At 35.5% G+C, this 19,761-nt stretch overlaps 1 protein-coding gene across 3 annotated transcripts in view; it reads left to right on the forward strand.

Annotated features, from left to right (window-relative positions):
- NBEA (neurobeachin) overlaps positions 1–19,761 on the forward strand; it is a 510,074-nt gene that overhangs the window by 268,552 nt on the left and 221,761 nt on the right. For all 3 annotated transcript variants that reach the window (XM_056329059.1, XM_056329057.1, XM_056329058.1), the window contains exons 37-38: positions 6,372–6,480; positions 10,183–10,349. In XM_056329059.1, coding sequence (XP_056185034.1) covers positions 6,372–6,480; positions 10,183–10,349 — 276 coding nt within the window. The remainder of the gene's footprint in view (positions 1–6,371; positions 6,481–10,182; positions 10,350–19,761) is intronic.

Raw genomic sequence — 19,761 nt, forward strand, 5'->3', positions numbered from 1 at the left:
TGTTAGCCATTGCCTTCTAATGGTTGTAGGAATTTACTTTCAAAGTATTTGTAGCAGTACTGCATCTTGTAGAACTTCAAACTCTTCAAGTTACACCAGTCTATGAATCCTATTATAGATACCAAGTGCAACAATAGGTTTCATTTCTTGTGAATGCCATTAAGAGTAATAATTGTCAAAACAACTGTGTTTGGTGAAAAAGTGGCATGTTTCCAGGCTGCTTCTTGGAAAAATTAAGCTATGGGCATCTGATGAAAGTAAGTCAAAGAAACATCTGTTTCCCTGAACATGTGAGTTGGCAGAACTTCAGGAATGAGTAGAGGAAGCAAGACCTTAGCTAAATTATAACAAATGTTCATTTTGTAATCTGTTTTGAAAATTGCTGCTTGGGAATGATCTGCTTTTTTAGTTTATCTCAAATGAAAGACTGGGCAACATAAGCACAATTGTTTTATCTAGCAGTGTAACAGCTACAAGCCCTTTTTCTCTCTTAAGATTTCTACTAGGAAGAATGGACTGCAGGACAACAAAGTTAGTTCAGAACAGCTAGTGAGATACAAGTTTTCATCCTTCAATTCTGATCATTGTACAAATAGCACTGTTTTTCACAACCTGTCCTAATCCATGTTGCAAACATTTTATACTTTTTATGTGTTTCCAAGACAGTTTGGGTATAGTCTTATCACCACCTCTATTTCCCAAAACTGTAAAAAAAATTCTCCCAGGCTCTGGCTGTTTCCTTGAGTGACTTCTTGGAATGTGGAACTCCACAATCCAGCCTTTTTAAACCCCAATATCTGAAAAACAGGGGCATCTGATTGATTACATGTACTTTTTCACAACTTCCTTTAACCTGTAAGTACCCTGGACTTCTAAAGTTCAGCTGGGGAAGGAAACAGCAGCACACTTGCTTCAATTCTAGTAGGAGTTTCAGTGGTGCAACTGAATAAATGGTCACACAGGATACAGCCAAATGTTATTCTAGGTAAATTTTTTTGTTGTGGTTTTGGTTTTTGGGTGGGTTTTTTTGGCAAATCCTGAATTACTGGAGAACAGTACAAAAAGTACAGCAAGCCTGTGGTGACACTTTTCAACTCCTTAACCCTCTGAGAGGACTACTTGTGTAGAGATTAAGTATGACCAAAAGGCCTGACTCATCACTGTCTCAACATCCATCTATCTACTAGGTCTTTTGAGGGTGGTGCTTGCTAAGGCGGGCTGAGAATTTACAAGGGTGGGTGAGAACAGTGAGTATAATTCAATCACAACAAATGTTCAGTTGTCAGTGATAAGGAGAACTCACTAAAGGTCATGTTTTATTTTCGAAGGAGAATAAAAGTGGTACTGCTATAAAATTTCAGATCTTCCCTTTGACTAACAAGTATACATGTATTTTGTGCCTCAAGCTCCTTCTTACTTTGATTGGTCACTCCAGTACAGGATGATGGTTTGGGAAAGGTGCAGAGGATAGACTTTTCCCCAAAAAAGGAGTGCTCTGTAAAAATCTGTGGGTGGGAAACATAGCTAGGCAGATGACTGAAATACCAATCGGAATATATTGGGTGGGTTTCAAATTTGCATTAATACAGATATTATACAATGCAATATGTTACCTAAATATTTTACAAATTATAGTATATGGAGTTCATGTTCCTGAGAATATATGCTAGACACTGTTGGTTCGTCTTTTGGAAAGGTCTGAGGAAGTAAAAGACCGATCTATTGCTGAAATTTTATTGTGCAAAATCATAGAACATAGGGCTAAGAAAAAGGAAAACAAAATTCTAGAATTGCATCAAAAAAAGGTATTTCCATTGAAATAAGTCAGTATTAATGTTACTATGTAAATAGTAAGTAGAACTTGTCTAGAATACTGCTGACAGTTTTGGTTATGCACTTGCAGAGAAGGTAAAATCAGTGTATGAAATTAGTAAAAGCCCAAAAGGCAATCTCTGTTACTAACTGTTTTGCCATACAAGAAAAGTCAGAGAGCTGATTTACTTGCCCTAGTAAAATAGGGATAGATGTAATATCAGAAGGTCAACAGAAGGAAGAATTGTGAGAACCTAGGGGCAACATTTGCATAAAATGAAACAGTAAAGACTGCTGAAGAATATTGGATTAGAAAGGAATAGGGTTTTAACCTTTAGAGGACCTTCCAAAGCTGTGCTGGAGGCAAGCACTCAATTACGTTTTCATAAACTGAAGACACATTTCATGAGTTAGATTTCATGAAAAAGCTGTTCATAAACTAAAGAGAGTTTATGAAAGAGTTTGTATGATGTAGCTGCATGTTGCAGTGGAGTGAATTTGCTGACCTAGAGGTCCTTGGGTTTTTCTCTTATTTACAGTATGTGAAGGGAAACTTTTTTAATGTATTGGCAGCCTTTGAAACTACGAAGTGTGAGATTTTTCCTGGTTTAGGATCCTTTCTGAATCCTTCCTGTTATTTTTTATATGAGAATCCAAAAGATAGTTGTAAGCACTTTTTCTTATGCCAGAAATGTCTGAGGTTTCTTGAATTTTTTTTTTTTTTAAAAAAAAAAATCTTATGCCATGCATGTGATTGAGTTAGTAAGGATTTAGGTAAATTGCTAAGTGTTCAAAGGATGATGCATGTTCATCAGGTGTAACCCAGTTAGGACAGTATGCTGAGTTGTGCTGTGTCTATATGAATTTGACATTCAGTCAGAGTTAGCTGGCTGTGATGTAATCCAGATATAATAGTAATAACACTTTTGCAGTCCCTTCCTTAGTAGAAATATAGTTTGAGAATACAGGATAACTTCACATTAGAAGTAAAAATCAGTACCAAAAATTTTTTAAGTAGTGTTTTATATTTCAAGAAGTAACAAGTTTCCTTTAACAACTTCAAGCAAGCACATAAGTTTCCTTGCAAAAACCTCTCTAAGGCATTGCTTCACTGACCTTGTGGTAGCTGCCTTTCCTTTCAAAGCTAAGTCAACACATTTAACTGTTTTAACATATTATGGTTCTGTTTTTTGACCTACATTCTTGCACTTATAAATCAAAACATCCAGGCCAAGGCTTCTTTTGGAGGCATGCACAATTTCTAAATGATGGCCTAGATTTTAATCCTTCTTGTTTTGAAGAAGTCTGTCTTTCTGGCAAGTGTTTTTAAGGCTAGCATAATTCTTAATGGTCTTCCAGATGCAAAAACATAGTTTTCCTAGTCTTTGAAGCTGTATCTTAGGTGCATACAAGCACCTAAGGTAAGTGAATCACAATATGTCCCTTAGTAGCACACATTGATACAATATTATCTATTGATTATATACTTTTGATAGGCCTTGGCTTTACCTTTGTCATAATCCCAATGTGCTGACCACATACAAACAGGTTTTTATCTTTTTCTTGAAGAAATCGCAGTGATAAATATATGAGAGTGTATGAAACAACTGGCTAGATACAGTTGAAATAATACTGAGATATCCCATAGATAAAATTTTTGACAGCAAACAAAAAGAGGGCAGATATGTCTGTAGTTTTAAACAAAACCAAATAGGCTGGACTGGCCTATGTTCATACTGCTTAAGGTTAGCACCTGTTAGAATGGAGTGTCTTCATTCATCTTGCACAGCATTTAGTCCAGCTCTTCCCTGAAGCCTGTATGGTTCCTTTTTCACCTGAAGATATCATTACTACGTTGTTTAGTTCAGATTGTTTGGAATAACATAAGGGCTGCCCACTAGACTGATGTGTGCTGGGGTGTGGTGTGAAAACACCTGCAGAACTTTCTTGGGTAGCACTGGAAAGAATTTAAGCTGATTTGGTTTCATCCATGTGTCTTTAGTAAGCTGTCTTTTGGACCATGCCTATACATTTTCTGGATGGAAGTGAGCCAAAAAATGAGTGGGGGCCAGGCTTATGATTTGAGTGCTGTAGGCAGTCAGGGCCCAGTGCTCAGTCATGTTCTCTGGTCACCTGTTATTTGTCATCTCCTTGAGTTTGGAGCCTGAAGACCTGTGGCATTTCAAGGTTACCTGAAATCTGGCTTAGTTTGCCTGATGTGCTGTCCAAAAGCTGTAGCAACTCCAGTGTTGTTCCCAAATGCATCAGGTCTTTCAGTCTCTGTAGCAGAAAGGTCATTTAGAGGGGTAGGAGATACCACTGTGGTCACCAGCAGTTTCAGCCAGCTAATTTAATTCATCTGCTGGATGTCTATAAAAGTTTTCATTTTCTGTAAAACAGTCAGAGACTAGTGTCAACAGATTTTTATTTTATTTTATTTTTCTATCTTTTCGCTGAGTATTGGCAAGAGATTTGTTTATAACTTGCTGAAATTAGCTTTCTCTGGGAATCCATTTGAAGTCCCTTGTAGGTGTTTTATTGCATAAATGGTCATAGAGAATGTGAACACTTTTTACTACAGATAAATACACATAAAATGAAGATGGTATGTATTTATCATTGTTCATGAACAAAGGCAGCTTACATTGTTTTTTGAGGTATGAAAACTATGTCCAGATGTCCCAAATAATAAACCCAGTGGACTGAGGTTAGTCTCGATCTTTTCTCACCAAATTCTTGGTGGCAGGGAGTCTCTAAGAAACCTATCAATATCACCTAAAGCCATTTGGAACTAGAAATCCTGCCTGGACCACAGCTGACTCGAAGATACTGAACTTGCATTGTGCTCTATTTAGTCAATAGTTTATTCATTCAGGAAGGGATGTACAGCTAGCAGACACTTGAAATCTTCTGTGTTCATTTTTGAAATCCTAGCTAGTTGCTTCCAAGTTGTTAATATAATATGGAAAAGTTCGGGAAGACCTGTGATGCAAAATTTCATTGGAGAGGTTAAACACTCACTTCAAGTATTTTCTCATTTTAGAGAAGCTTGTTAAAGTCATGAATGCTCACTCCTAATCCATATCTGAGGGCAGTTCTACACTTAGCTCTTAACAATAAACATTTGAACACTTAACAGTAGTAAAATAAGAAAGTATATATTCCAGCAAGGTAGATTAAAAAATAAAGCCAAATTTTGAGGACTACAACGGAGGCAACTTCAGTCTTTCAGCTTAGAGTTTGCCAAAAAGCTTTTGCTTTCAAGGATAGCAAAGGGTTAGATATAATAAAAAAGCTTATTAAAAGCATGAATATTCACTGTGAAACCTTGACCTGAGCTTGTTTGTCTTTACCTCTAAACAGAGGCCCCAACATTTATGTCTTCCCATGCCACACACCCATATTAAACATTAACTCAGGGTAAGTGATATCCACCCTTCACAAATGGGGCAACATGCCAAAGGCAAGAATAGAGTTCAAATCTTTCCATCTTTAGGTGTAAGGTCTAGTAATCGTGGTTTTAATTTCTAATAATCATGACTTTCATTTGAGGTGTTTCTAAGCACTAGACACCAATTTTATGATGGAATTTGCTAGAAATTTCACATTCTTAATGTCAGAATCTCTGAAATTGTGTATCCCTGATGCTGCAAGAAAGAAAATCCCAGACCGTGTGCCAATTTGACACAAAGAGAAACAGTTCTTCCTGATCCTAAACAGACCTGTCAGATCTCTGCATCCTGAAAGATATTTCCTCCCTGCTGATAAGAAGAGCAAAGCAATTTTTAATAAAACAGGCAAACTTAGATATGGACTGTAGGGACAAGAAAGCAAGCAGTTGCTTCCATTCTTCCTGCCCAATAAGATATTATTAAGAGCATTATTAACAACACAGTGCTGTTTATGCTGCAATTTTATTATGCATCTCATGGTATTTGGTGGTCTTTAAAAGAGTCTTAATGTAAGGTGTCTGATTGACATCCTCGGACTCAGTCCAATCTTAAATCAATTTTTTCCTTCTTTTTAAGTAAAATTTGTCTAGTTCTGACACCATGAAAACTTGGAAACATGTTGCACTTTTTTCACTCCAGTGTTTGAAAAACATACACAAGAGATGTATATTATTTTGCAGTTTTAATAGAAATTTAAACCTTCCATAATCTCATGCTTTTTTTAAGACTTTGAAATTTGAATATTTATATTTAGTGATATCATGATATCAATAAGAGCTTAAGCAGTTGTCTGAATATTTTTTTATGATAGTACAGGATTCATATTGAGTCTGCTGATAAAAACACACTCAAAATACAATACTTCCATAAATAACTTTTCCCTTCAATAATAAATAGCAAGCCTTTTCCATATAACATGATTTATTTGTGCTTTCACAAATGCAGATAACTTTGGATACAATTAAATTTTTCATGTCAGCTGATTTGGCATTTGCATTACAGTCGTTTCATGAATTTTAATTTTTTTCCATTCTAAGTAAAACTACTGAAATAGCTTATTTGAAGTATATCAAATACAAAGGTTTATTTTTTTTTTTATTATTTTAGATTATTATGTCATGCAATGAAAGACCATATAGTGCGTGTTGCAAATGAAGCAGAATTTATTTTGAACCGACAAAGGGCTGAAGACGTCCACAAGCATGCTGAGTTTGAGGTAAGCCTGAGAGTTGGTGCATTTCTGTTTCTCTGTTTTCACTCAGTTGTCACCTAGACTTTAACCCCATACAATAAAGATATTTTTTTTCTTCCAAGAAAGAAATTTACATTGGAGGCATTTTAAAACCAGTTTTTAAAAGCTTTGGTAAATGTCAAACACAAGGAATGGGTTTAATTTCTCATCTCACTGAAATTCATGAAAACATTTACAGCTTGAAGAAATCCCTTAATCAGAATGTCTAAACTGTTATGGCAGACCCTTAAGTTCACGAAGAATTTTTCTGATTTATTGCAAATAGTAATGCAATTCACATTAGTAATGATTTTTGTTGGATTTTACCAACACTGTATATGAGTTCAGTAAGAAAGAAAAGCAATTAAAACACTTAAGGCTCTTCACAAAACGTAAGAAATAGAAATGTTTTGTTAAACAGAATTAGTATTTTAAGATAATTTTGTTAGAACATTTTGCATTTTGAAGCACATGAGAACATTTACTTCCTATAATTTATATATTGAAATATGATATTGCATCTTTCTTGCCAGTTAGCCATCATTAACTATTAACAGTAAGATTGTGTTTAAAATGTCTATTCTTCTTACATACTGGAAGAAGTAACAGAGCAGCTGACTCTTTAATGTCTATAATTCTTCTTCCTAAAAGCAGTCAACATTCAGTTACTTCTTCATCAATAAGTGTTGCAGTATACTATTTAAATTACGTTCTTGAAAATGAAACAAATATGCAAAAAAGCTATTTTTAAAGTGTGTTTAGTTTAACGAGTTTTTTGTTATTTCTTCAGTATTATTTTTGTTCATATTTAAAACAAGGTCATACAAAAGTGGTGGAGTTGAAATTTCATTTTTTATATAAATTTATCAAATATGGTTTTGCACTTTTATGGCGCTTTATACAATGTTACAGCATTACTGGTTTTTATTATTTACAAACCTACCTGTCTTTACATACATTTGTGTATATGGAATTATGTATGCACAAAGATACATTTCCACATATTATAATGTGCAAGTGACCTAACATTAGGATTAAGAGAGACTGACTTAGTATTGATGATAATAAATAGCTGTATCAATTTATTCATCTGTCAGAAAATGTCAACAAGCACCTGGTGGCTAGAAATAGGATCCAGTAATCTTAGTTTTGATGAGGTTTTTATCTCCTTGAAACAGCTCTCTCAAATGTGCACTTTGATGTACTAGTTCCTGTGCTCCTTGACCTAGCTGAAAAGTGTGAGACACAGCTATCTGTTGTCATTTTGAATACACATAACCTTTACTTCATTTTGTCAGAGCAGACAGCAGACACTTGTCATATGGGATTGCAACAACTTTATTACCAAGCATATACTGGATATTTTGAACTTAGATAAAATCACATTTACAATTAAGTGTTTGTCAGACTGAAGTTTCATATTGCCTCAACAATAAATAACATTTGATATTTATCAAAGCATCATCCAGTAACCTAAGATGACAACAGAAGATTGAGTTATCTGCTCTTTGAAGAATACATTGAGGTATAAGATCTGTCAGAATTCTAGACAAAATGAAAATATTCAATTAACTTCCAGCTTCTGTTAGCAAATAGGATTTAGAATATTAACTAAATTCCCTAAAGGAATAGCCTTAAGTCAGTCTTATTGTCTGGTAAAGAATCCAACACATTTTTCATATATGAAAATTTTCATTATATTTGTCACATGAAAAACTTCACCTACACATTTTAGATGAGTAAGATAAACTCGGCAAGTCATAAAAGAAAATTATGAAATGTACCCTGTGTTAAACATGAAACTCATATGTACTTAAATAAGGTGATGGTTAAAGTCTGAAAGAATGTTTTATATATTGTCTTTAATAATGGTAGCTATATAACTGAACATTTTATTATTCATCCTACTTGAAAGTAGTAGGGACAAAGAGATTTCTGGTAGTTTTCTGTTGCATAATTATAAATCTGTCATTTTGTTTTAATAAGCTGTATTGGTGTATGTTCTGGGGTTTAGTACATGTTAATCATTGCTCTCAGCCAGAGAAGTGAGTGGCTATTTTATTTTTACCTTTTAAACTTTAATTGAATCGTTATGGGTGAAATGATTTGCCCCAAGCTGCACCAAGTTACTGTGTCTCCTGCATAGCGGGGAGGCCATGGTCCAGCATCTACGTTTTATCCTGTGACTCCAGTTGCAGTCAGGGCCAGGGAAATTCCTCCCAGAGTGGGTGCTTCACAGTTAACTTTCATTTTGTTAACCTTGGTAATTGTTCAGGAAGAAAAATGAAAATTTAATTTTACTGTCCAATGAGCTGGTGAAATATTAACCTCATTACTAAGGCACATCATTGTACTAATTGGTGCTTCCCTGTACAAGAAGATAAATTGAAAAATGAATTAACCCTTTATGAATTAGTGTAATGATTGCTCTTTTCCAGATAGATTACTTGAAATAATGGCTGTAACACAGTGGAAAGACCACTGTTAAAATCTTACTGAATGCCAATGTGATCTGTACTAAAAATGTAGTGTGCAGAAAGATGAAGAATAAACTACAGTTTAGTATGAGGTTAACTTAATTTTCATTGCTCTTTTCAATACTCAAAAATAGGATTCTATTCAGCACTGTGCTACAGCACTGAGTGTTGGTTAAATGTTCTAAAATGATGCACAATAACTGTGCATGCAAAAATGTCTCTCAAAAGGTGATTTCAAAATTAACTGTTTTGAGAATAATCTAGCCTTTGTAATTTATACCTAGAAAATGATCCTATTATGGATTTATTTTAATTAGCATGGCTACATTTGCTTTGTTTAGACATTTTGAAAGGATCTCTACTAGGAGGCGAAATTGAATTTGAACATAACATGATTTTGAGAAAAGAAATGGAAAAATTACATTGTGCTTATTATACATAAAGGAAGGATTTATCAAAACTTTTAGTTTTATGCTATAGAGTTTTGACAGTTTTAGAAACAAATTTGCATGAAGGTCAATAACCATGGTGTTTTTTTCAGAAAGAATTCTCTCTTAAAGGAAACATGATGAGAACATTAGACATTTTTCAGTTTAAAAGATGAGCAATTTTTTTAACCATCGGGGTTTTTTAAAAGTGGTAGTATGTTATGAAATTTTTTCACGTTATGATATGAAATAGAAAATATACTCCTTTTGTATTTAAAGGAATTTCTCTTTAGTATCCATAATAATACAATTACCAAATGGCTCTTAAATTTTAGGGTTTATTGCAATTTAAAAATCAAAACCACTGTACATAATTTTTTCATATATATTACGCTATATATTTATACCTGTATTTCATACCTGAGAACACATGAAACTTTTACAACTTTTAAAGTTTAAATGAAAAGACCAACTTTTAAAGCATATCTATGGTCATAAATATATGCACGGAGATGTGTAGCTAAATGTTTTTAATTGCAATTCCTTAATTGCAATTTAATTGCAATTGTCTTTGCTCTTGATATTTCAATTTTACGTGTTCTCAGTGCTTTTTCATGGATAATATATAGTAGTAGAACTGTTTCAGTCTAATGGTGTGTCCTATTCCTCTCAAAAGTATTATAATGAATTCTCGTCATATTTGAAGAATTTTAGTAAATCATCATTTTAAGGCAATTCTAAATAGCCTATCTTTTATGAAGTGGATATACTTTCATTCCTAGTCACAGTGTGCTCAGTATGCTGCTGACAGAAGAGAGGAGGAGAAGATGTGTGATCATCTCATCAGTGCTGCCAAGCATCGAGATCACGTTACAGCCAATCAGCTGAAACAGAAGATACTCAACATCCTAACAAATAAGCATGGTGCCTGGGGAGCTGTTTCTCACAGGTAAGATGCAGTCATTAAATGCATGGGTTTTAAGTGTTTCTTCCAAAGTTTAAGAGAAGTGGTCATTGTACAACTGAAATATGAACATATTAAGAGCTAGTGTTGCTAAAAATATGTTTTCTCTGTTAGTCCTTTCTTCAACTGGTTCTCAAAGAGTCTTCTTTGCTAAGGATTTACAGATCAAACTTCCTTTATAGACTGAAAACATAATATTTTACCATGTTTTAAATCAATTGGAACAGGTATTTGTTGATTATAATGCAGTTTTACTGTTCGTATATCAGTAGCTTTTGAGGCTCCTACCAGTATTAGAATCTGAGTGAAGTGTTGTGAATGAGGTATTGAGAGAAGTCGAGATTTCCATGTAGACGTCAGCAGAGGAAGCCTGAAATAAAGGAGAGAGAGTCAAAATGATTTGCCTAGCTTTATAGGGTAAGTCAGTGTTAGAATAACCAGCAGAATCACGTCACTTGAGTTGCTGCCTAATGCTTTCTTCTGTTTATAGCTTTTTCTGTGCAAGTAATGAACAGGTAAGATCCACTGGTAAATCTTAATTCTCCTACAACAAAACAGTAGTCAGTGCCAGCCATGCACAGTCAGGCTATGTATGCTTAAATCAAATTTTACTTAATTATACCATGTGTAAAGCTGAACATAACCTAAGTGCAGCTCAAGTCTGCAGGTACTCCTGTTGAAAAAATAATTTAAAAAACAAAAAAAGATCCAAAATATATAATTCTACTGTATGTGACTGATACTGTAGTATTTAAGGGTTTAATTGGGGCTGTATTGAGTCTAGCTTCGTTCTATTCAACATATTTATTAAATTAAATTAATTCAATTTATTAATAATAAATTAAACATTTTCATGTATGCTGCCAAAAACCAGAGCCTTGCTCTTCTGAATCATAAAAATAGCCAGTGGCTAAGGTGCTGACCCTCATGTGGAAGGCTTGAGCTGAAATTGCTCCTTTCCTTCTTTCAGAGCAAGGTCTTGAACCTGGGTCTGTCATGTGAGTGCCCTGTCTGCAAAGCTAGAGACTGCCAAGTCTGTCTCTTTGTGCATTCTAGCCAGAAATACTTGATTATTTATTCAGAGTGGAACAGCTCAAAGAAGACAAATGAAGGAAGTTCTGCTTCCAAATATCCAAATTTTTACAGCTTGATTTTTCTACTTAAATCCTGTTTAAGTCTGCTCTGAATCAGAGCAGAACACAAAGTTCCCTTTTAGCTCTGAAAAACTTCTTCAGTGAAAATCTAGTTGAGACTGCTAGATTAATATAAAAACTTTTCTATAGATGAATATTTTCTTTCAAAAAATCTATTTGGATTTAACTTGAATATATATGTAGGTTTTTAGCCTATTAGAAAGGTGTCCAAGCAATACATTTGACACATCACATCAGTAATATTTAACAAATACCACATATACTGTTCATTCCTTTTGCATTTCTGTCTAGTTGATTCTTGCAGATATTTTTCAAGTTCATCATCCTTATATCTTCCAAAGAAATCACTGTTTCCTCAGTGACGATAGAGATGGTTTGCTTTCTTAAGGTGCTAGAAAGTGTGGAAATTCAGTCTTATAGAAACTCAGTAGTCTTAACATCAGAAGCATTCTGGCGGAAATTAAAAAAAAAAATCACAAAAGAGATTGTGGTATGGTTAATTCATAACAGCTTTAGTCAATAATGGGTGCTTATGTTTATCTCTAGTTAAAGCTTAAAGCTGTGTACCTGGAGACTTGACCCTGATGAAAACAAGGGCAATTTTCAGTCCTTTTAACATCTTTTAATTTTTTTAATAATGTTGCTCAAATTTGTGAGTGGCTGCAGACACTTTGCAGGCTTAAGCCAGATCCTGGTCACTAATTTCTTCAGGAGACCATCTCATCTTTGGGCCAGATAACTTTCCGCTCCTGGATTGTTGATGGCATCCTAAATGGCAACAGACCACTGCTGCAGCTTTTTTTGCTCGTCAGTCCATGATAGTTTTTGATGGGCCATGAAGCAGCTTGACACCTGTGACAAACCTATCAAATTTCTTACATCAAGCAAAAGGAACTCTTATTTTATTCCTGTCATGCCACTTCCCCGGTGTCTCTACTTCTCAATTACTTGCAATGTTGCTTTCCCATTTTGGCACTTGTGGTGTTAGGTGCAGCTGTTGCCCTGATTGTATTTTAGCTGCAGGCTGCTGTTTAACCTGAGAAGGGGAGCATGGTGACAGCAGCACAAGGTCTCCAAGTGGGGCTCCCCATTTGCAGGAGCTGATCAGGAAGCAAATAGCCTTGCACTGCAGGTCTTACCATGTGTGCCGTGGCAGCTGTGTGATCCACCACCCAAGTGTACCTTCTGTCATGAGACCTAGCGGACTGTGAATGGAAAGGCCTAGGATGGCAGCAAGTAGGGGAGATGCCCAGTGGGAGAACCTTGGAGCCTTGTTAAGGACCGAGGTCACTGGTTCTGAGTGGGCAGGTTTAAAAGGCTTCAAGTGCAGAACATAGAGAGGGGTCTCATTAAACTGCTTAGGCACAGAAGGCAGAAACTGTTGTTAATTAGGTAGTTCCTGCAATATTTTTTCTATGATGGAAATTGAGATGGGTTCTAAAGTTGTACATAACTGGTCTTGGCCAGCAGGAGACACAACAAGCCTCCAGTCTCCGTTTTTAATTGCTGACACACAGTTACAGCATTAGCAGTCTCTTTATAAACTGATGCTTCTCTGTGCCCGGGAGATACAGTCTGACTGGAATACAGTTACTTACAAAAAAAACCACCAGGCTGACACTCCAGACCTCTAGACCTCTGTAGTGACTCCACCACTTCTGTCAGGGAGAGCGTTCCCAGTTCCGAAGGCACACTGCTGGTCTCCTGCCTACATCGGGAGATGGAGACCGTTTATTGAAATTACAGAGACCATTCCCAGGCCCAGAAGGGGCAGGGGAAGAAATAGGCAACCACTCCCACATGATAAATACTTGGGCAATAGCAATACCTTTTGACGTCCAAAATGGTAAGATAGGTAAGAAACTATTTGGAGGGGGCGGTGACTGCGATTCTTAAAAGCTTCAGTTCTCTATCACATAAACGATCTGCAGCTACTGATTTACTGATAATTGCAGCATCTAATACATATATATATGGGGTTTATTATCTCTTTTCAAGGTAAAGAACAATTTCTAAATTTTTCAAATAGATGCTCATGTTATAAAATACTAAGGGCTCATTTTGTGAAATGTGACCCAGCTGCAGAGAAAATTTTTCCTTGTGTTTGTGGCTCAACGCAATGGTTTGTAAGCTTCCCCAGCTTTTGTGTCTGCGTGTACTGTTTTTGCAGAAACCAGCAACCAGCTTTTACTGTGTTTAAACTGTAGGTGCCACATAGTTTACTCTTTGTTCATTAAGAAACAGAGACTATTAAGAAACATAAAAACTTAGCACTGGGAGGAAAAACAAAAGGTCTGATGAATTGAATTCTATAGTATTTGTGAATTATGAATTTTAAACATATCATAAAAGTCTCAAAATGATTGAAGAAACAAGAATGAAGTTGAATGGTGTAAGTCAAGAAAAAAACAAATAAAACTTTCAATTCTAAGTTAGATTATAGTTACATAGAGATAGTTGAATTTAAAATAACATAAAATCATAGGTGACTTGCATTTCAATTACCTTCTTAATTAGCCATTAATTTATGAAGGAGAAATTAATTACATGCTAGTGTTCCACCACTTGAATAGATGCCTACAAACACAGTAACATTGTACAACCTCTCCCTGTCCATACATTAATCAGTACAGTTTGCGTTGGTCTGAGAACCTGTTAACTCTTTCATCTCCTTTCTAAAAATGGTAAATAACGGTTTTGAAAAAAACTTGATTTTGTATATTGTTTATCAGTGTTAACTTCTTTCCCCCTTCACAAATATTTTCTCTTCACCTCTTGAAGTGAAGACTAAAGTTCTTTTGCTCAATTTCTTGCAGGTGTGAGCATCAGCTCCTCTAAAACACAAGGAAATTATTGAATTATCTTATTTTCTCCTTCATATCTCAGACAAAGAATAATAGATTTCAAAATAAATCTCATTAGTTTGTTACAAAACCTGTTTGTGCCCTTATACCAAACTAATTATGTTTCCCTCATTTTGGCACTTTTAGGCGTCTTCATAATAGCTTACCCTAAACATACTGGTTTTCTCTTCTTTAATTTCAGCGTTCTACCAAAATTAGAATTCTACAGGTTTTTCCCATTCAGATGAGAAACTGTTGAGTTGGTTATTTCTTTGATGCATTGCCACTTATTCAGAGTGAATATGCAACATCCTATTTCCTTGAACTCAGGAAGAATCAAACAGGGTGTTTCATAGCTTAGCGTTCAAAGCTTCTTTAAGTCAGCACTTACCCTTAGCTTTTTTCAGGGTTATAGTCTTCATGTCACAACATATGCTTCCTTCTGTCTTCTCTGTCAGTTTCATATGGTGCTTCTCTTCCTCCCCATCTGCTTCTCTCCCCATACAGATCTTTCTTAAAAAAAAAAGTTTCGTGAAACCTGTCTGTACACACAGTTTAAATTCTTTCTCAGTTATATGCATGTTGTGTTTGGGGCCATAATCTGTTACCGTGTTTATTTGGAGTATTCTCCTATTTCAGCTTCTTGTTTTAATCAGACATCTCAATTTTTCTAAAACTGTTGTTCAAGAATATTGTATATATAGCTCTACCTTACAGTTTCTATAGGTTTAGAGCAATCTAGGGCAATACAAAGGGCTCTGAATTCCAGTTTGTGTTCTAAATCTAGATATGAAATACTTGTCATAGATATTTTCACATTATCAGTTTTGAAATACACAAGAGGATTACTATAATGAGAAAAATGACATTTAAAAATGTGCCTTGCTTCTCTTGCTTTCCATGATTTGATGAAGGAGGTTCCACCTACATTAAAGCAGCTTTACCAAATAGCAAGTATACAAGGGCTTTTTCTGTAAATCCATCTTTGGTTAAACTAGACACCCATAACAAATTAATCATTCATGGTGGAGGGCAGAGCTGTCAAACTCATTCTGTGGTGAAGACCAAATTCGTCTGAGGAGACAGGCTGGAAATAAAAAGTTTTTTGCCAGACAGCTAGTTTTGCCTCTCGCTACAGCATGTGCTTCTGCAAAGACTGGGTTGTGCTGGGGGCCAGTGGGGGGGGTGAGTGCGGAAAGAGAACTCCCCCGTTCTGAGCCTATGGGGCTTGGCAGTTAAATAAGTTGATTCTGGGACAGTGCTGCTTCTAAACCAAGTGTTTCCAGTTTACAGCAGGGAAGACCAGAACACAGGAATTTAGTAAGAAGGAGTTTCCTTTACAGCCAGCCTTTGGCATGCTCTGACTCCATCTTTATACTAGCTGCTGTCTTGGGGAGTTCAGAGAGATACAGCCTATCCTGTCCCCCACTGCAGATCTGTTTCATCTGGTTTAGCTATTCATGCATTTCTGGCTCATTTTAACTGCTAGACATAAATTACAAAGGGAGCTTTAGCACAGTGGAAAAGGTGGAGGACCAGATCCTGCCTACTGGATCCCAAAGTGTGTTTGACATGCCCGTTGTCGGAGGGCCTGTTAAGATTCTGCATTCTTCCACATATTCTGGAAGAAGTTCTTATGAATTTTCTGTGTTTTTGGAATTGGTGGAATCTATTCTTCTTTGCAGAATAGATCCTTGATCTGATGGAACTGCATATTTTTCAGCTCATTCATTAGTTATCCCGCTTGCAAGTTCCAAATACTTAGTTCTGAGATCATTTCATCACAAAAAAAAAAAAAATTAAGAAAATACTTTTCTGTCTTCTGTTGTTTTTACCTAACTGCACTACTTGAGATACTTTGAGATCAGCAAATGTGTCAGCATTATTCACTTTTTAGGTCCAGTATTACTCATTCTTCTGGAGCAAGATTTAAACATAAATTTGAGACTGTTTTTCTAATCTGATCACTCTTTTGTAGTATTTGAGTATTTCAATCTCCTTAGCTTTCTTACTATGCTTTCAGCATTGTGCTGCTCCTGCTGCTCTGCATGCATGATATTACACCCCCTACCCACTGCGCACCCTGTTCCTTTCAGCCTCCCTAGTTGCTTACCGCTGCAATGGAAGGCAGAGACTATCTGAAGGAGCTTTTGCCAGTGGTGCTGTGGCATTTGACAAGCACAATGGAAAAAGGGGGATAGAAGCATTGTGTCCTTTTCTAATTATAGGAAGTTAGATGTAGAATGTTATTTGAAGCATAGAGATACCCACCAAGAAAGGAGTATTGTATAACCGGAGATGGGCTGTATGAGTGAGTGCACAGTTTGCTTACGTGAGATTTATTCTGTTCTGTATATGTGTGAGGTTACTCAATTGTTTTGAACTGTTGTGCTGTTCACTATGAATTATTTTTTTTCCAGAGCTGGAAGAAACCTCCAAAGAAAAGATTTTCTTTGGAAAGAGGTAGTGTTTTCCAATGTTGGGAAAAGCATGGAAAGACTTGTTTATCTGTAGAAAGTACAGTACCTTGTATTTCATATTAAAGAAGGAAGGCTTCTGCATTTTTTTCACATTATTAGTTTTGCAGTAAGAGAATTATTTCTTCTTCTTTACTCTGTTTTTTCAACCTCTTTTCAATATGTTCTCTATTTCTGCCTAAAATTTGTTTTTCCCCTTTTGCTTCATGGCAAACACAAAGAGGAAAGTTTTGCCAATGTTGTTTTTCTTTAAGCTTTAGAAACAACAGATCTTTAGATGTCAGTAGAGTATTTAACTGAATCAGCAATCAGAATACAATTCCAAATTGCATACAGTCAACTTACTATCAATATCTTTATTGTAGGAGTAACAAGAATGTTTGAAGTATACATTTATTAAGAGAAAGGCCAGCCTTAATGGAGAGGGACTTCTGCTACTTCTTAAGTCTAGCCATGGAGCTGGCACGCGCATATGCATCCAGTCATTCATCTTCCAGGACACCAATCACAAGAACAGCTGTAATGGTTCAGACCAGAGGTCCATCTAGTAACCTATCTTCAGCTGTAAGTGAATGCTTAAGAAACAGAAAGAGAGGACAAGTAGACATAAGTCCATCTAATACTCAGACTCTTTGAATTTTCAACTCAGGATTTCCTGAGGACTCTTAATTTCAGTCACTCTTGATTTTGAAGTTTCCACATCTCAGTAGGGCTTCAAAGTCCATCTGCCTTTCTTCATATTTTCCTCCTAGTTCCTGCAGAGGAAACAGCCTCTACAGTGGATATCAGCAGGCTGCACTAACTGTTGCTGGTATTAGACAATGTTTCTAGGACCTGTGCTCCTTCTTTCCTTGCCTCCAATTTAGATAGAAGTAGAAACTCAGTAGAAAACATGAGGGAAGAATTTCTCATGATTCTCACTTTTTCTCCCGTGTCTATTTAGTAATACCTGTGCCATATAGTAGTGGATTTCCCATCTTCTTTATACGAATAGCAAAGAATAAAAAGGAGCAAAAGCCATAGAGAAGAAGATGCTGTAGTTCAGTGTTTCTAAGAAGGCCTTTTTTTCTCACGAATGAAAATTACAGTAAGCTGTTGTAGCATGATTACACTCCAGGATTCTTTCTCATGTGATGCTTCATGTAGATTACAGAGGATGAATGCAAAGCCATAGAAAGTGGTTTTCTCCAAGAGAAACATCTATAGTGTTTTGACAGACTTCTTAGACATTTTTGTTGGAAACATCAGAAATACGAAGTTTAACCAGAAGTGAAAACCCAGTGGAGCCATTTTTATTCCCCTCCTCTCAAAACTTTAATGTGCTTTGGACATTTTTATTGGAAATATATTCATGTCCAACCATTTGTTTATAAAATAATTCGAGGTTTTCAGAGTAGGGTCTGGAAAGGAACTGGAGATAAAATCATCCTCAGGCACTGGGGCAGGTATAGTCTAGAACATCCCTATCACATGCTTTGCATGCCCTTTTCATGGAGGGAGGGAGTAGAAATCTGCAAACACCTTAGAAAACCTGTTCTATGTCTTTGATAGCTTTATAGTTGAATTTGCATGTGCATTATAGGATCATTTTCTTTGCTACAAATTAAATTAAGTATACCTGGTTTTATACCTAGCCCTTCTCAAAGTCTTTGGAAGCTGATACTGTCCTTTCAGGCTGTTGACTTCCAGACTAGACAAACACAAATTTTTCAGTCTTTCTTTGCTGATTATCTTATTAAACATTAATTTTATTTTATGAATTATAAAATTAATATTAAATATTAAATTACCTATATCTTGTATAATGCTGCTGTCTTGCCTTAGATTCCTTGCAGTTTGCTTACATCTTCCTTAGAATGAGGTACTGCGATCTGGGCACCTGATGGCAGGTGAGCCCTCAACAATGCACAACTCAATTCGTTTCACACTATAGCTTCACTGATGTTAAATCCTAACATCTAAAATAAACATCCTAAAATAAGATTGTAGGCTCAGTCAGTACTTGCAGGAACCACTTTGCAGGCTGTCAGTCCCTTCTACTAGTTGGAAATCACTTCCTGCTTTGTATCTGTACTTCTAATTGTTTTTAAGACTGTTGTCTCTCTCTGTTGTCTTATATATTTTAGACTTTTAAAAATAATTTTGCATTATTACTCTCCTGTGCTATGCTTACAATTCTCACAGCTTGTTGTCACCTCAAGTTTTACTGTGGATTTTCTCTGATTCTTCGTCAAAGTTGGTAATTAAAAGTTCAATACAGCAGAATTTACAAAACAATCCACACAGTCTCCCACTTGAAAAAATTCCTACTCTGGTCATGAACCTTTGATACTCATAAAAAAAAAATATCCAAGTATTAACCATTCATGGATTCCTTTATTGTTAGATATTTCTCTTAGTCTATGTGAACAGTAAGTACTCTTGTGTTATAAAATCACTCTGATTATGCTGTAGAAGAATAATAAATAAGTAAATAAATAATAAATAAATAAAATGGCAAAGGTGTAAAGGAAATTGTTCATAATAAAGCTACATTACTATTTTTAGATTAATTACTGATAGATAAATCCTTCTAGGATCCTTACATGTGTCAAAGGTAAACATTAGTTTAATGTTTAAAAACATTTAGTGGGTGTTTTCCCCCTTTTAAGACCACATAACATTATTTTCCAGTAATCTGGAATCACACTTCACGAATTTTCAGAGAACTGCTAAGCAAGTGGTCAGGAATTGCCGTCTGCTTTTTTCTTCTTCTTTTTCTTGTTACATTTCCTTTTTGATTATGTGAGTTTATTAAAGAGATCTTGATTACAACCATAGCAGTGTTTTAGTATATTTTATCTTCCTTCCACATAGAATTATTTGGCATTGTATGTGTAATTTCAGTTTTAGAAATTGTGGCAAGTTTATTGTAATGGGGGAT

The sequence above is a fragment of the Falco biarmicus genome, chromosome 2, assembly GCF_023638135.1.
Source record: "Falco biarmicus isolate bFalBia1 chromosome 2, bFalBia1.pri, whole genome shotgun sequence".
NCBI lineage: Eukaryota > Metazoa > Chordata > Aves > Falconiformes > Falconidae > Falco > Falco biarmicus.